Raw genomic sequence first — 18,557 nt, 5'->3', positions numbered from 1 at the left:
GCAGGAAGAGAGGGTCAGCAACAGAACCAAGGTTGACTCCAGAAGGTAGGATAACCAGGCAGAGGCCTGGGGTCCACAAGCGAAAGGGATTACTTTGGGTAAATGTGGTTAGCTCCATCCACGTAAGCAAAATGCTAAACTGTAGAGGGAGTGTGATGGTCTCCAGTCCAAGGACCAGGAAAACTTGGCTCCAGTTTTTACAGGATCAAAGAGAATATAGGAGCCTTATGCCTCTTACCCTACTAAAGTGGGCAACTTTCAAATAGTTGGAACCTTCAGGGACCCCCTCAGGTGTTTAGTATTTCCTTGGGATTGGATGGTGAACGTGCCAGCATTGCAATAATATTCATTATGAATGGAGCTGCTCCTTCAGGCATATCCCCTCCTGCTGCCAGTTGGAGAAGGAGATCCCTGCCCTGCTGCAGCTCCCCAGGCCAGCTTTTGTTACACATGGAAAGTGCTGCTGCTGCTGCTTGGGCCCAGCTAGTGGCAACATGAATTGATTATGTCAGCTCTGACTAATGAAGCCGGAAGCTGATAAAATGACTATTACATTGGTTTGGCGTTATTAGACTCATTGCTAATTATGTCGACACAACGGCAGTACTAGCGTTAGAAATAACCATCAAAATAAAGTGGAGTTGTACTCATAAATCTTACTGATGGGGAATTTATGAAGGATTACAGGGAGCCAAAAAAAGAAAACCAACCAAAACATTGGTACGTATGTAAGGGACACTTTGAATCGATGTGTAGGAGAGGAGATTTTGGCACTTGCGGCGTTGGCTTCCAGTCTGTTCCCAAGCACAATTCAGAGCAGTGGTGCTTTCCTTTCAAGCCCCTGATAAATGTGTATGGGACTGCACCCTGAATTGGTTCGTCTTAAAGATGTCCCATGGAACTGAAAACAGGAAACCACATAAATGTCCAACCCTATAGAAAAATGTTACATCTTTTCCCCAGAATGCCTGCACAACCCTAATCTCACTGCCACCTGCCCCACCCATCAGGGTCTGGATGGACGGAGAGATAGCCAAACATGGATGAGTGGGCACTAGAAGGAGGGTTGGAGGCTGACTTGGAAGAAAAGATTGGTGATCTGGGTGAACTTGTAACAGGTTTGAAAAGCACAACCCAAAGGCCAAGGGGCCAAATGCAAGAGTTACCTTCTAAGACCTCTCCACAAGACTGGGCTGGAGGCACTGCACACTGGTTCAGAACATTACCATGATGGATGGTATTAAAAGCCACTGAGAGGCCCAGCAGAAGCAGCACCCACCCATCTAGCTCCCTGTGAAGATAATCTAGTAACTAGGGCAACCAGGGCTTAAAGCTATATCATGATGGGCCCAGATAAACAGCTCCACCCACACATTCTTAGCCCTGCCACCACACACACAAAACACCGTACCCAAAAATGGAATGTATGACATTGGCCAGAAATTATCCAACATATTAATGTCCAATTCTAAAGGGCCCATTGACCACAGAAAAAGATAAACAAAATAAATGTTCAAGGTTAGAAACAAAAACCAAAAAAAGGTTTGTTGCTAGAGATAAAGAAGCCTACTTGGAAGCTTTTCTCAGGTTCCGTACTGGCTATTTCTGATCCTTCAAGCCAATGTTGTGTTTTGAAGAGTCACTGCTCTTTCTTCACCAGTGTTGACACTCTTTGCCCGGAGAGCATTTCAGATCTGCCAGAATGCATCTAGCATTGAGAACAGAAATTGGAAACCTCGTAAAACGAGCTGCTGCCCTTCTGAGTTATTTGCTTGCACAAGTTGCCAGAGATGAGCTCTCTGTGTGTGCATGTGCGTGTGTGTGTCTGCTCACACTTTTGAGAGCACCACGTACAGGCTGTGGCTTCATGCCTTCCACCTTTTCTTCCTCCTCCCTACATGCGGGGAAGGTTTTGTTTTATTTTTACAACCACACCAGCGCTTGTGGGTGTTGCTGAAGGACCTGGTATATAAATATATATATCCATTCTTCTTTCAAATGAAGAAGCTAGGACTGCTCAAATACAGGAGTTCAAAGGATTTGTAGACCTTGCACTTTCTCTTCTACCCTCTCTCCTTGGTGGTGCAGAGAAAATGAAGAAAGTTATCAAGGTTTTCCAGATGGTTAAAAAATCTTCAAGAAGGAGGAGGAGATGGAAAGAGGATTTCAGGGTGGAGGAGGAGATGGAAAGCCAGGGATCCTGTGACCACCATATTGGCTTATGCAATCTGCATCTCTGTGTAAGGGGTAAGGAGACTGTGTGAATGAGATTGCTATGTGCCAGGAGCTGAGGGGAGGAAAGGAGGGAATAAGGATTGTTCAGTAGCCAGATGGTCATCTTTGCTATCTATGCTTTCTAGGGCCATTCATGCAGACATTGCTTAAATCCAGCTTTGCAGTTTGATTTTGGGTTACATTACATTTCCCACCTCTGTAATTTGAATGTGAAAATGTCAGTCTGGTTCAATCATTCAAAACATGTTCGGGGAACAAATGTGGGTGGGAGGAGCATTGTGTTGGCTCATTCTGTCTAGGAATTGGCAAACCTGTTGATTTCAGTTTCTCCCAGTCTCTCTTCTCTTAAATTCTGTTCACCACAGTTTCTGAATTTTTCTTAAGGTTCTCATGAAAATTCACCACTAGTGAATAGTTCTCCTAATAGATTAAAATTTGCATGCAATTTTGTATGCACTCCCCCCCTTGCAATTTTGCCTAAGATTCTAATATAATGTATTTTTGTAGAGGTTTTTAATACTAATATGTAGATTTGTGCATCCTTTTCTTTGGTACCTGCATTTTAGTTCCCATTATTTGGGTGGAGAATTGCATCTCAAAATGTGTATTGAAGAACAAATGTTTTGAAGAACAAATGTTTTTCATTTCACATATTGTTTCAGGCAGTGTGAATTAGGAAGGTGGGCCTTTAAATGTGAACTAATCAAATTTGTATCCCATCTTTAATAATTTCACAGCCTATGCACATTCATTCAACAGAGCCCACACCTAATAATAATAATAACCACCAAAACAAAACAAAAATAACAGAGTCTACACCTGTACAGTTGTATGCACAACAGGCTCTGCACACACTACCAAGAACCCTTTCATGCACCTGCTTAAATGTTTCCACTGGTGAATGTGCTTTGCAAAACAGAAAAAATAGAACTGAGTCTACAGTATCCATGCAGTGCTAGCTCCAAGTTTGTTTTTGTGGGGGGGGTGTCCTTGGGTGAGATGTTGTCAGTGGGACCCCCTTTCTGAGTGCGCCCACTTCTTTCTTGTCTAATGTCACTGCACTCCATTCACTTGCAGTGTCTCTCTGTTCCCAGTCCACACAACCACCCAGAAGAGAAGTGCAAGGTGACAAGACAGTGCTGCTGCATCTTTTCAATGATTTTGTGCTTAAAGGGGGCAAGTTAACACATGGCAACCACAAGGAAGAGGAGCAGGAGGCTCTGGTGATCAGCAGTGGATCTCCGAAAGGAGTACAGTGGTACCTCAGGTTAAGTACTTACGTAATTCGTTCCGGAGGTCCGTACTGAACCTGAAACTGTTCTTAACCTGAAGCACCACTTTAGCTAATGGGGCCTCCTGCTGCCGCCGCGCTGCCAGAGCACGATTTCTGTTCTCATCCTGAAGCAAAGTTCTTAACCTGAAGCACTATTTCTGGGTTAGCGGAATCTGTAACCTGAAGCGTATGTAACCTGAAGCGTATGTAACCTGAGGTACCACTGTATAGGCACTGGCAGATGTCTGATAATGCCAACCCCTGACGCTGACCCTGCTTCCATGTATGGTTTCTGTTTTGTTGCAGAGTACAATCATGCATTTTGTGGCAATTGTTATGCTGGGGACGTTTGCCCATGCTTGTTTGTAATCTGAATGGAGCAGCCGTCACTGCCATCAGTGCATAAATTATGCACTTACACTAAAGCATGCTGATGTGAGTGCAGCATGCCTTGTGCTCGTTTCTGATTTATTTGGACTCCCTGTGCTGATGTTCACTGACATAGTAATGTCATGGGTCACCAGGCAACATCACACCATCTTCTGTGTCTTACCTGATTGGTTGTGTGGATCTATGAGACTCCATGTAAGGGAGGAAATTGATTGTGGCAGGAAATGTGATTTAAAACTGATACCATGTGATGTCAAGGAAAAGGACGAAATCTGATGAAAGACCACAAAAACCCCATTCAAATGAAAAACAGCTGTTGTTGTTTTCTAAAGGGATGGCATATATGGCCCCCAAAAGGTAAGCTCTTTGAATAAGTTAAAGATCAAGAGCTATGGAGAAACGTCCAGTCTCTTTGATGGGAACAATTTATACCATTAAATGAATGTTTTCTCTAAATTACATATTGAGTGATAAAAATACCCATGCATGTTCAACCCATTACTCTAGTAAATCTGGGTATTAGATTTCATATGGGCCCAAAAATCTCCTAGCGAGGCCACAAACGTATGATATAAAGAAAGTGAGATCCATTTGTTTGGGATGTGGTGCAAACATTGGCATGTTAGTAGTAGTAGTAGTAGTAGTAGTAGTAGTAGTAGTAGTAGTTCCTTTATTGAATATGAGACTATGCAAGGAGATAAAAGGCCAATGCAGATCTTTTTGGCTCTTTTAGATATGTGATAGGTGCACACATTGAATCCCTTTTCTTTAATCTGTCTCTTCCTGCTGTGACCAAGTATTTTGAATATGCTTTGGATGTGCTAGTGCAATTAAGCTCTCTGGGGAAGGGATGTGAGAGGGTCTGTGGTTACTAAGGGGAAGGGCGGCTGATGTTTTTGAGTTCAGAATACAGTATGTTTTTATTCTGTATATTGTTTGTGTTTGTTCTGACACTCATTAAAATATACATATATTCAACTCCCTTCCCCAGTACCCAATAAAAAGCAAAACAATCGAGGCATTGGGGTGCCAAATATATCCAGAAGTGGCTCGTTAGGTGGAGCCATTACACTAGCTTACTGGTAGGAAGAGGGGTGAGGTGGTGGATATGGTATGCTATAAGCACACAGGCAGAGCTGATCCAGTGCTCTTTGGCAGTATGCTTGCATCCCTGTCACCTCACCCTTCCCCTTCTCCCTTCTGGTAAGCAACAACAACCCTCATATCAGAAAGTTAGTGTACTGGCTTCACCTCATCTGCTGAGTCACTTTTGCTATTACCAAGCTGCAAGAATGGCGTTTATGAAAGGATGGCAGTACCCAGATGACACAATAAGAGCAGAAGTTAAAATGGTGAGTGAGCACCTTAAAAGTATGCTATGGTTTAGAGAAGCAAATTGGATGGAAGCAATTGAAAATCGCCATCAGTACAAGCATCCCTGGAGGTTTGGTATTAAATCAAAGGAAAGCTATATCCATGACTATCATCCCAAATCTCCCCTTTTTAATAATGCATTTTTATCTTATGCCTCTGGGATGACTGGTGACTTATCTATATGGCACTCATTGTGTCTGGATTCTATCAACGGTTTAATGAATTGGTGGGATATTATGACAGCTGAGGAAGTGGCGGAGGCATTGGATGACATGGCCATTTTTATTTCAGTACTTTCCAGCAAGAGGAGCACTAAGTGCTCTGATTAGAAAATATGGATAAATTATAAAAGAAAACGAGCACAAGAAATTTCTCCAGTCTACCAGCTTTTAAAATATAGGCCAGAATCCAATGAAGTACTTCCGCTAGTGCAAGGATATTGGTTTGTGCAACAGAAACTGCCCTCTCTTGCCTCTTCCCATGTGCCCTTCCCAAATCTGCTGTGGAGGGTTGGAGGAAACTTAGAGCAGATTGGGGACAAGCACATAGGGAGTGTGGAAGGGTGGGAAGTTCCACCGCACAGCAAATGTCTTGCATTAGCATAACTATGCAGACTTTATTCATATATTTTGTAGTTGTCCAATAATTAAAACATTATTATTAGGATACTAAAACTAATGGGGCTCAGGATAGACATTGCTGTCTGCAAGTATGACTTCCCACAGGGAGTCCCAAGATGCCATAGCTGTTGTGGAGTCAACCCTATTAATTATTATTGTTATATATTTATTTATACCCTGAAAGGACTTGAGGCAGCTTACAGATAAAAACAAGAACCACCAAAAACAGAAAAATCAATCATCAAAAGACAATTAAATGTTGATAGAAATGAAACTATTAACTACATACGTTAAGGGACATAAGTTGAGTGTTGTACTTCAGTTAAGGTGGAAGATTGGGGTGGGAGTGAGAAAAATGTTTAGAGAACTGCAGCCTCTCTAAAGCATGATGGACAAAAACCAAGGAGACAAAGGAAGACAGGCTGCTTTAGGATGCAGTGTGCAGCACATGCAACTCTGTCCTTATTCCACCACCTCCCTGTATCGAGCAGCGAGCAGTGTGGTGGGGCAGAGGTGCTTTCCTGACCTCCCAACAGTGGAGTCACTGCTGCTTACAGGGAAGGGACAAGGCTGGTGTAGTGTAAACTCAGCAGCAGAGCTAATCTGGTGCTTCTGCTGGTGTGTTTGCACTATACTGCCCTCTCCACTGCCTACCACTCTCCCTCCTGGTAAACAGCAGCAGCAACTGTGCCAGGAGGTCAGGTAACCATCTCCACCCCTCCATGGAGTCTGTATCCCAGGGCTGGCAAGAAAGAATCACAGTGCAGTCCTATGCAGTCTGAAGTCCCTTTGAGATCAATTAGACTTGCTTCACTGGGAGAGCAGGGGGAGTTAGCAAACAGGTCTGTCTGCAGCTTTTCCTTCCATTCAGCAAGGATATTAGTGGGTCAGGCAAAATTTAGCTACAGACACAATGCAGAGGAAATTGCAACTGTTCCTGATATGTAGGTCATTGCTCCTTTCAGCATTCACATTTAATGGTGTGCTTTGTAAAGCTTTATATACTAGCTTATTTCCACACACGCCCCTTATTATGCAGGGAATGTCTTCATGCAGATCTTCCCTATGTACCCGTTATCTACATAATTAGCTCTGGCCATATTTATGGCCCTGGAATCTTATCATACTCGGGAACGTGCACATACTAATGCACATTGTTGTACAATATCCGTTTTGACACCAGGCAATATGGTTGCCTTCATTTCACGGGGAAGCAACAGAGGCATAGAGACGATAGAAATTGTTGATATGGATATTGTCAGGCAAATGTGGGGCTGCTGTCAGGAGTCCTGTAGATCAGACACTTTCTGCTTGCTCCTTCTGCAAGTGGGGCTGCGGGTGAGAGAAGAGACCTATAAGCAGTTTCATGTGCAAGAGCTATGCAGGTCTTCATAATCCTCCTGGCCTGGAAATCCAGGTGTTGAAGGGCCAAGCTGATGTATAGCCTACCTCATGTGCTATCTCCCTTCAGTCTAAACAGTGACTTGCTGCTGAGGGAGGCCACCAGACAGGTCTTCCTTCTTTTCTACTGCCCTTTCACCTGCCTGCAGCCAACTGTCACAAGGGATTCACTCAATCTTGAGCCTAAGCAACTGAGGTATATGAGCTTCTGGGTGCCTCACCTTCCCTCCTCTTCCCCCAAGTGCTGTACATACAGATACTAGGTTGAATCCAGACTAAGTTACTTGCACTTAGTTCCCACGGATATCCATGGGACTTATGCCATGATTGAATCTGCATTGACACCATACATCTAAAGCACTATAACCCCACTTTAAACAGTTGTGGCTTCCACCAAAGAATTATTGGAGCTGTAATTTGTCAAGGGTGCCAAGAGTTATTAGGAGACACCCTGCTTCCCTCGCAGAGCTACAATTCTCAGAGTGGTTTAACAATCAATCCCTCGTCACAAGGAACTCTGGGAATTTTAGTTCTGTAAGGGGAATAAGAGTCTCTTAATAACTCTCATCTCACTGCACAAACAACAGCTCCCATAATTCTTTGGGAGAAGCCATGACTAAGGGGGAATCAGCATGCTTGAAATGTATGGTATGTCTATCTTGTTGCACTGATTTCAATGAGACCTCAGTTCATCTAATGCAGTGGTTCTCAACCTGTGGGTCCCAGATGTTGTTGGACTACAACGCCCATCTTCCCTGAGCTCTGGCCTTGCTAGCTAGGGGTGATGGGAGTTGTAGTTCAACAACATCTGGGGACCCACAGGTTGAGAAAGGCTGATCTAATGTATTATAGATACAATCAACTTGAAGAATATTGCACAGGCACCTTAACTTCTGTGTATCCTGATTTGGAGTGTTCGAGTCTATATGACTACAAGACCTCATGCATAATAATCAGAGATTAGTTTCTACTTCTAGAAGCCAAAAGCCCCAAATATACAAAAAATGTATCAGAAGTCACTGAAGTTTTCCTCTAGCTTAGCAAGTGGACAGATGGCAACCACAGGCAGCAGCATCCTTGTTCTAATTATTATAATTATTACATACAGAGAAAAAAATCATTATCTGTCAAAGTGCAATCGAAGTGACACAAGGTCAGCAGTAATATAGATGGAATTTTATCAAGAGGTCACAACAATTAATTAAATGAATCAAAATGATGAATAATGCATCATGTGCGAGTCATCATTTCTGCAAAATTATGTTGGCCATTGGGATATCATTTCTTATGAAGAATAACGTGGCAAAAAATATATATGGACTAAGTCCATTCATAATAATGTTTCTACTGATCATTACGACTGCCATCCATTAATGAAACATATTATTTCATTGTGGAACTCCTGATATTCTGTCACAAATAGGGATGGGGAAGAGATTCAGTTCCGCTCATATTTAAAGCCAAATCTATCAAATCTGCACTTTCCAAAGCAATATGAGAACTGAAACACATCCACCCTCCAACATCTGTGCTCATCCAAATTTTGTGATGCTGTTCCGTAACCAAACAGCTTTTACAAAAATGCATATATTAGGGGAAAGTGTGCATAAAAATGAATATACCGTATGCATGAAAATAACATACAAAAATGCATTACATTAGGAGGAGTTTCTTGCAAAAAAAATGAGTACATCAGTGAAAACTGCACATAAAAATGTGTTCATTATGAGAAACTCACACTACGGGAGCAATCCTATACACAAGAATCTGGCATATAAAGCAACTCTAGCATAAGTTAAGTTGGCGTGAAGTACACTGCCAGATCTAAAACCTATTCAGGAGTGGGGCTACCGCTGAATGAGCCGGCCTAAGCCTGGCAGAGGGAAAACAAACCTTTAAAATAGTGTTCGAGTTTCACCACCCTTTTTACCGCTTTAACTTATGTCATGTTGGTCAGTCATGTGGCAGAGCTGATCCAGCTGATCCTGCCTCTCTGGTCCCGCCTCCACCACACCCCCAGAAAGGCTCTTTTTCAGGGCTTATGCCAGTTTAAGGGCTTACGCCATCTTACGATCCACCTGGCTCAGCTCAGCCTGCCAGGCCTGTGCCAGGATGGGGGAGATACATTGGCATATCTCCAGCTGACCAAGGACAAAGGTGTTAAGCCAGAGTAGCCTGTGTGTGCCAGGAACCTTGCAGCTCACCTGGAGATTGGCTGGATCTTGTTGGTTTCTGCTTTCTTCACTGTGCAGCAAAGTGCTTGTCACGGGACAATGTTTTGCATTCCACAGTCAGAGTACTGTTGGGTTTCCCACGGGAATGGGAGACTGGATGTGACGTACACTGGTTTCCTGTTTTTCACTCTTCTCTTGGTGTTCTTTGTTCCGAGGAGAAGGATGGTTGCTTCTCTGCTCCCGCAGAGGCAAGATGCATGTTTGTAATCTCTCAACATTGAAGTGAAAATAAAGCAAAGTTAAGCATGTGGCACGTACTGCTCATCCTTCCGCTGTGTACAGGACTCTGCAATTACAACAGATCTTAACCCCACAGTTCCTGCTGGATCTTGCTATAGAATTCTGCTCTAAAATGCTAATAAACTTCCATGAGAATTTCTTTAAAAAATGCAAATTGTTGCAGAAACGTAGAGAACTGAATTTATGATTGGGAAACTAAGAAATTGAGAGAACTTTAATTGACAGATCCTTCCATCCCCACAAAGCACTTAGCTGCGATGAGGTTTGGCAGCCAGAGTTTCAATAAGTAACTGTATAAGGAATATTTAAAACAACAAACAACTGTATTATTAACCACACATCTTTTGTCAATTAACTAAACCGACATATCAATTCCAAGCTGAAGCTAGAGATGAGTTTAGTCTGTTTCCAGACTTTGCTGGAATTTTGCACATATTTATCCCATTCCATCCTCTTTCCACAATCTGCGGGGGGCTTTTTAAGTCCACACACACACACAAAATCTTATTTATATACATACTTAAATATGTATTTCATTGCAAAAAGTTATTTAAATTCACATTTTATCTCAATATACACATTTCTCATAATTTCACATAAAATACACTTCGGGGGTTTTAATACATATTTTGGTCCTTTCTTGAGGCAAGAACCATATCACAAAATTCAGAGAGGTGCAAAATCCAAAGGATAATTACATCCCCAAACCATGTATTCGTTTGGGAGGTGCGAATCAGTTCACTGTGGCCCAAACAACGCTCTCCTCCATCCCTACCTTTCCGCCCTATTTATTATTGGCCTGGCTCCTGAAATATGAACAAACAAATTTTGAATTGGTGACCATGCATCATATTCTTCCATAAGATACTGCTGCTGAAGCCCTGGGTTACACCACAAATGCCCGCTTCTTCTCATTTCAGTCCATCTCTGATATATTCATGGCTCCTGTGGCCGTGGTAATTGTCTACAGGCAAGAAGAGGCTAGTAGTCTCTATGCCCCCCCCCCCAGATCCCTCAAGATGCTTCAAACAATCAGGGAGAACTCTGGAGGAGCTGTGGAGGTATTTATTTTTTAAAAGTGAGCTAAGGAGTGATTTCATGCACCCTGCTGCTTCCCAGATTATGAAAATGATAAAGAGGAAGTGCTGTGTAGGCAGCAGCTAAAGCACATGGGAAGAGAACAGCAGCATCCATGCCTTTGCATTCATGGAGCAGAGTTATTGTAGCCAGCTGAATCGGGCAAATAAAATGTAAATTAATGCAAAAATGTATTTCGCAGCCCAGAGGCCTGGTGGTGTGAAAAGATAAGGCTGCATTTCCCCATTGTTTGCATAATAGAGGTGCCTCTTCGGCATCTGCCTGGCAGATAGCTTGCAAGCATTTAAATATTACTTTTTTTATTTTAAAAAAAGGATATAAGGAAGGATAATGTTTTGCTGCAGATTAGCATGGCATCTACATAAATGTCAGTTCTCCAGTGTCTCTGCCTTCATATAGTTTCTTCAGGAGCAACACACACACACACACACAAAAACCCCACAACCTAAATTTAATTGAATGGATACGGTTTGGAGGGAATAGTGCATAAGGAAGTGAAAGTGAGGTTAGGACATGATGAAACCCTATCCATACAGCCAAGCAAACTAGGCGTAGTGATGCCCCCCCTCCACAAATGGACTCTTCTAGAATTATGATAAATTAGGGAAGTGGCCGTAACTCAGAGCACAGACTTCAAATGCAAAAGGTTCTAGATTCGGTCTTTGGCACCTCCAGTTAATGGCGGGGGAGACCAACACCTGAACATCTGGAAAAGCACTGCCATTCAACGTGGATTGGTCATGTTCAACCTGGTGCCATCCAGATGTTTTGGACTACAACTTCAATCGGCCCCAATGGCCGGGAATAACAGAAACATAGGAAGACAGACCATTGGTCCATTTAGCCCAGTATAGTCTACAGTATAGTCTACTGGTAGCAGCTTTCCAGGGTTTCAGGTAGGGTTCTCTGTCCCAGCCCTACCTGGAGATGCTGGGGACTGAACCAGGGACCCTACTGCAAACAAAGCAGATGTTTTACCACTGAGCTAAGGCCCTTCCCCATCTTCTAACGATTGGAGCTGCAATGAAAAATATATAGGTTAGGGGAAACTGATGTAGACAATACTGGCCTGGATGGATCAGTGGACAGATTTGGTTCAGGACAGATTCCTGTATCTTCATAGACTCAGAGTTGGAAGGCACCCTGAGTATCATCTAGTCCAACCCCCTTGCAATGCAGGAATATGCAGCTGGGATCAAACCTTGGCGTTATCAGCACCACGCTCTAACCAACGGAGCTATCCACTTTCTGTTTTATTTCCAGTGCCTTTTGCAATAATTCCTCACCGTGAATCTGCTTTTTCTACTGCTGCGGTGATGACCGTTTCAGTGAGTGTTCAGATATTATTCTAAGATCTCTTTCCTGGATAATCATAGCCAGATAAAAGACACCATCAGCTTATATGTGAAGCTAAGATTTGTATTTTTGTCCCTAAGTGTGTCTCTTTGTAATCCAGTCTCCCCACTCCACCCCCACCCCATTTCTCCATTACTCCTTTTTGGAGAGATCTTTCACAGAGTGTCTGTGGATTTTCCATCACCATATTGTTATAAACCTGGGGGATGAATTGGATGACCTCGGGGTCCCCTCCAACTTGCTGTGTGTGTGATTCTCAAATTGAGGTCTAGCCAAGAGCTTGCTAAAGTGGTCCAACCAATTGGAAAGTTGGTTACACTAATGGGTGTAGCAAGTACCTCCTTTGTTGGGGAGATTGGCTGATTGCTATCAACAGCAGGCCTTTTGAATTCAAGTTACTTGGAAATGTGTAAGGCACAGACTGAGAAAGGACAGTCAGAGAGCTGAGTTTGGGTCTTGAAAAAACACCTTGGGATCCTAGCTGTCTCCCTAAGCTCTGAGAAGTGAATTTGGGGTGTTCTGTTGCTTTGTTTAGCTATACCTCTATCTACATGCAATCTGTGCATTTGTAAATAAATGCAAATATTGCAAAAAATAATAATACTGCAAGCCTGATTTGACCTCTTTACAAGGAAGAACCAACCCCCAGTAAGCACGTTGCCCCTGGAACTTATCCCCACTTGGATAACTGACACGGATGCAGTAATAGAGTTCTAAAATAAATTCCTTGTGTGCAGATGACCTAAGAGTTCAAATTAAATGGTGGTGGAGTGAAGGTAAGAGTGTGTATCTGGTATTAAGGGGGAAAAATATTTGCAGGAAAATATTGGGGCAACCTCCTGCCTCCCCATCCCCACAAAATAAAATTTAGATGCATTTAACATAATGTCTAGGTTGGCTCTAATTTTCCTGGAAAACTAGCTAGGCTGACAGGTCTGTAAGATAGGCAATCTCCCCTGGATTTCTCCCCCTCCCCCAAATACCTTGGAAGATGGTGGGGTTTCCTTCACTAGAAGTTTTAAAACATAGGTTGGATGGCCATCTGCCAGGGAGTCTTTAGCAGGGATTCCTGCATTGCAGGAGGTTGTACTAGATTACCCTTTGGGTCCCTTCCATCTCTACGATTCTATCACCCTATAGTCTGGTTGAGCAAATGGACTGCAGCTCCTGCAGTGTTAACCAAAGCCTTGCAATGCACTTCAGACCCCTGCTACCTATAGCAGGAGAAATTAGCTGTTCTAGCAGGTTGTTCCATTGGCTGCTTTCTTATGTGCCTGCTTGTGGGTCTTTCAGTCAGTTTCTTCCAATAAAACATTCTGTGTGGCTAATTACTCTTGAGTTTTGCCCCTGGGTGATTCAAGATGTTCTGACCTACTTCTTACATTGCATAAGCCTAACTACTGCTGATTTAAGTGTGATACTTGACAACTATGGTGTATTTGAAAGGTGGACGTCAGCGGTGGAAGGAAAGACCCACTGAGGGGGGGGAAGGGTGCAGTTTATTCCCATACCAGTTCCAGTTTCCCTGTTTTCGGGTCTTCCCATCTTAGTTATAAACATGGTGTAGATATTGGCAGTTAAGAATTGATTTAAAACTGGTCAACACATTCCTCTTTGGCTAATGAATGGAGGAGGCATAGCAGCTGGAAGGAGTCTGGACATTTGCTGGAATACATCTGTCTCAAGAGACTATGGAAGAGTGTGCTATTGGGGGTAAAGTCAAATCATTGAAGAGTTACAGCACCAGTTGTGGCTGTAGAAACGAATAAGTGAGAGATGTTTTATTGCAGCTAGGGCAGATGCACCATGTCTGTCTATGTTCCTCCAAGCAGTCATTTCTCCTCTGGTCACTGCTGTGGATACATGACTTGACTGTCTGTCTCCAGGTAATGCAGTCGTCTGCAAGGGATTCCCACATGGTGGGGTTAATATTTCCAGTCTTCATGTCATGTTTGCAGACATCTTTATAATTCAGAGTTGGTCTGCCAACGGGCTTGGTGCCTGAAGCCAGCTCCCTGTAGAGTACATCCTTGGGGAATCCTGCCATATTTCATTCTGTGTACATGACCAAACCAGCATGGGCGTCACTGAGACAGAAGTGAAAACATGCTGGGAAAGAGGGCTTGGGAGAGCACAGCTTTGTTTGAGACTCTGTCCTGCCATATGATGCCCAAAATCTTCCTGACACAGAGCATATGGAAGCATTGAGGTGTCACTCCTGGCGGGTGTAAGTTTCCCACAACTCACTTCCATAAAGCAGCATGTTCAACACGCAAGCCTGATCAACCTTCATATTGGTATTGGACGTTAGCTGCCTTGGCAATATTCTTGTCCAGTTCAGTGTCAATTGAGAGTTATTGTGGAGCCCAGATGGACAAAACTGTCTACCACCTCAAGTGTGTGGTCACACATGGAGTGCTGGTGATGTTCTAACCAAGGATGTTGGTCTTCATCAGGCTGGTGGTGAGGTGAAACTCCCTGTAGGCTTGGGCAAAATGGATGATGAGTTTCTATAAATCCTCAGAGTGCTCTGTCAAGGCTGCATCATCTACAAACAACATCTCACGGATAAGGACCCACCTCACTTTTTTCTTGGCATAGAGATGTGCCAGGATGAACAGACCCCTGTCACTCCTTGAGTGGAAGTACAAATCATCTTCAGTTGAACTGAAGGCATATGAGACAGATATGCCAAGGAGAGTTGGGGCGAAAACAGAGCCCTGTTTCACACCACTCTTTATAGGGAAGATGTCTGAGGATGAACCATCATACTGGATGGTGTCATGCAAGTTCTGATGGAAGGACACAATCATCTTGTGGGGTTTAAGTGGGCATTCTGTCTTGCTGAGCAGTGTGAAGAGTCACTTTTGGCTGACAAGGTCGAAGGCCTTCATCAGGTCTATGAATGCAATGTACATGGGGCATCTCTGCTCTCAACATTTATCCTGGAGCAGGTGCAGTGAGAGAACCATGTTGACTGTCGACCTCTGAGCTCTAAAGCTGCATTGTGACTTGGGACAGATCGTCTCAGCGAGTGACTACAATCTGTTAAGAACTACACAGGCAAAGGTTTTCTCCACAGTACTCAGCAGGGAGATGCCACTGTAGTTGTTACAGTCATGGCGGTCACCTTTGTTCTTGCAGAGGGTCACAATGTGGGAGTCGTGTGTGTCTTGTGGCATGAATCCTGTTTCCCAACATTTCAAGAGAAGGCCATGAAGGTGCATCATGAGGGAAGAGCTAAGGCCAGCTTTCAGCACTACTGTTGGAATTATGTCCTGTCCTGGGGATTTCTCAAATGCCGGAGAGTTGATAGCTCATCAAGGGAGCGAGGGACATCCAGCTCTTTAAAGACAGGCACAGTCAGTAGCAATTTTGCTATACAAAGCCCTGGTCTGGGTCAATATCCCTCCTACATCTTCTGCTTAAGGCTGATGCAAAGAATGGATTTAACTTCATACTTTTTGTCATTTGTTTGTCTGTTTGTTTGTTTGAAGTATACTGACCCTGCTCTACAGCCATTCATCTAAAGGTCCCATTGCCACCAGGGCTGCGTTCCTGCTTCAGGTATACTTAGAGCAACACAACTGCAGATAGCTCCCATGGCTCTTTCTTTCTCACTGTCCCACCACCAGCAAATGTCCCCAGAAGAATTAGGTAAGAGTCTAAAAGAAAGCCAGAAAGGCAAATGAGCAACTTTTGAGCAACACTTCCTGTTCTCATTTCTCAGTGAAATTTTTATGTGTTCCCCCCCCCCTTCTATGCTTTAAAAAATTGACAGGTGAGATTTAATGCCTTGCCTTGGTTCTTCCCTCTGTTTAGATCACATTTGTCTTTTTGGGTTGTGGCTGATTACAGGAAAGTTGATAGCTTTGCTTCAGACTATAAATCAAGACTTTGGGGAAAAGATAGGTTCTTTTGTTCTAAGCCGGCCTGCCATTTAAAATTGTGTGCATCATTCTGTAAACAATCATCCATAAGTAGTCAACTGTGTGACCAATACATAATAGCATCAATCTTAATTGGATGTCTTTTCTGCCATAAGCCCTCAAGAGTGGTTTGCGAAATGGTAGGGTAGGTCTTCCCCCAACAATTGACCCACAACTGCCCCCTCACATATGGGCTCTCACTTATACTTGGCTCCTGCTCCTCACTCACTTATCAAAATGTTGAAATAAAAATTTATTTCAGCAGCCTTTTAAACTGAACTCTGATTTTATAGTTTTAACACCTTTTTAGTCATTCTGTTTTGGGTCTCTTGTAGGCTGCTTAGAGATGACTGGGACTAAGCGGTATGCAAACTGTTGAAGTGAAAAACAAAATTTCTGTGCTGTGATCACCCCACCATTTGGACATGATACCACTTGCTGGTGTCCTAGCTCAATAGTCAGTGAAGCTGAATTCTGGAAGATTCAGGATGGGCAAAAAGAAAGTACTTCTTTACACAGCTTATAGTTAAACGATAGAATTCACTCCGCAAGTAGTGATGGCCGCTAATTTGGAGAGTTTTAAAGGAGAATGTTAGGGAACTGCCATCGGAGCTAGAGGTGGAGGGAAGGCTCCAAAGGGATGCAGGAGAGGGTCCCAGTAGGGAGAGAGGCAGCCCATCTGCTGGGGAAGGAAATCAGCGTAACACCAGTGGAGAAGGGGGGCAGATGGGGGAATCGGAGAGGAATCTCCAAGACTCTTCACTGGAGACCAGCGGAGAGAGTACGGGTACTCCGCTGCCCACACCCTCCCTGCGCAGAAGACTTCCGTGCAGGGAGAGTAGGAGGAGACTTGGCGTCAAACAACTTTTATGCTGGAAAAGGTTTAAGAAACGCCCACTGACGGATTCTGCCAGCGACTGAGACAGTCACGATGCTGGAGGCTGCTCAGTCAGAAGTGGCGGCAACTTACGCACGAGCAACCCCTAAAACCATTACAGAGAATGAGACAAACCCTCTACTGTCGGAGGCTGTATGCTTCTGAAGACCAGTTGCTGGAAACTGGTGGAGAGAGAGAGTGCCATTGCATTCAGATCTTGCTCCCATGCTTTCAATGGGCATCTCACTGGCCACTGTGAGAACCGGATGTTGGACTAGTTGGGGCATTGACCTGATCCACAAGGGGTTTCATACGTTGCTAATAAGAGCTTGAACAAGAAAGGAAGATATGCACAGAAATGCAGGGGTAGAAAATATGGCAAGATTCCCTAAGTATAAAAAAAATGAATCCTTATATTTGGCTGCAGTCGTCCTGATGCTTAAGTATGAGTCTCTTGCTCTGTCCTCCAGGCCTGGAGTGTCCTGAAGATGAAGGATTGCCATAAAACTGAGTTTGGAAAGATTGTGCCAAATGGGTTTTATCGAATTGTGTCCTTCCACTGATTGAACATTATTTTATACAGTAGAGTCTTCCAAAAATGTAAAAGGGAGAGAAGATGAAGAGAGAAGATGATTTGCACAAATTTTCCATTTCTCCAGAAACCCCCTGTGCCACCTCCCATGCTTTCTGAAAGGGTGCCCTATCCCTATGGAGCATACTTAGGAGCAGAGGTACTTTCAGGGACTGCTGCAGGAAGAAAGAATCCATGTAAACCACCTCCCTCTTCTTTCTGCCCATAGAAGCCACTGCTGGATCAAAGGGACTTTCAACAATTGAGGGACACAACTGCATGTAACTCAAAGATGTTCAGTCCCAAAGAGAAGCTTTTTGGGGGAAGGGGCTGCAATGTTCCTCCAAAATCTTCATTTTTTTACACCTATTTTCTGCTGTGTAATTTTTGGCTGCCTCTTGCTCTAAGTGTGATTGATCCTAGCCAATCAAGGATCTTGTAATGGATTGGTCTTCAACTGGTGGGTCAGAACCCACTAGTTGGTCACAGCCTGATCTGAGTACTACCACCATGCAAATATATGGTAAAAGATTAAGAAATGGGTCCCCAAATGCAGGTCTGGATTAAAAGTGGATCCTGGGTCTGAAAAGGTTGCAGAGATCTGAGGTAGTGAATGTGATCATCGTAATGCCATGTAGCCCATCTGTAATATCACTGAAGGCAAACCAAGTCAATATGAAGAGAGGGCAATGGTTCCTGAACAGGCGAACAATTTTGAAGCAATTACCAACAAATTGTGGAAGGATCCCCCCCCCCGCTTTTTCCCCTTTCCGTGAATTTTTTTTTTTTTTTTGAGCCCCAATTTCAGCAAATATATTGCAACTGAGAGAGATCAAGGCAGTTCCGTTAGTGGAGCAGCTGCTAAGGGAAAGAGGAAAACTGCAAGAAAGAAAACAGATCAGAGAACCAACGTATTCCATGAAGATAGATGCACGCAACATGGTTTCCCCCCCCCCACT

General features: G+C 43.6%; 1 protein-coding gene across 4 annotated transcripts in view; it reads left to right on the top strand.

The window, feature by feature from the left end:
• Positions 1-18,557, top strand: part of GRIP2 (glutamate receptor interacting protein 2) — a 388,526-nt gene that overhangs the window by 173,464 nt on the left and 196,505 nt on the right. Inside the window, exon 1 of one of the 4 annotated variants that reach the window (XM_082209304.1) lies at positions 2,059-2,247. The exons of 1 other annotated variant lie outside the window; for it this stretch is intronic. In XM_082209304.1, coding sequence (XP_082065430.1) covers positions 2,094-2,247 — 154 coding nt within the window. In that variant the 5' untranslated portion in view covers positions 2,059-2,093. Of the gene's footprint in view, positions 1-2,058; positions 2,248-18,557 lie in introns of those variants that run through there. 2 more of the 4 variants (XM_082209299.1, XM_082209298.1) reach the window with 2 other exon arrangements.

This window comes from Podarcis vaucheri, assembly GCF_965113315.1.
Source record: "Podarcis vaucheri genome assembly, chromosome: 2".
In the NCBI taxonomy this organism is placed as follows: Eukaryota; Metazoa; Chordata; class Lepidosauria; order Squamata; family Lacertidae; genus Podarcis; species Podarcis vaucheri.
Note: the sequence above shows the minus strand (reverse complement) of the source record. Positions and strands in the feature narration are given on the sequence as shown.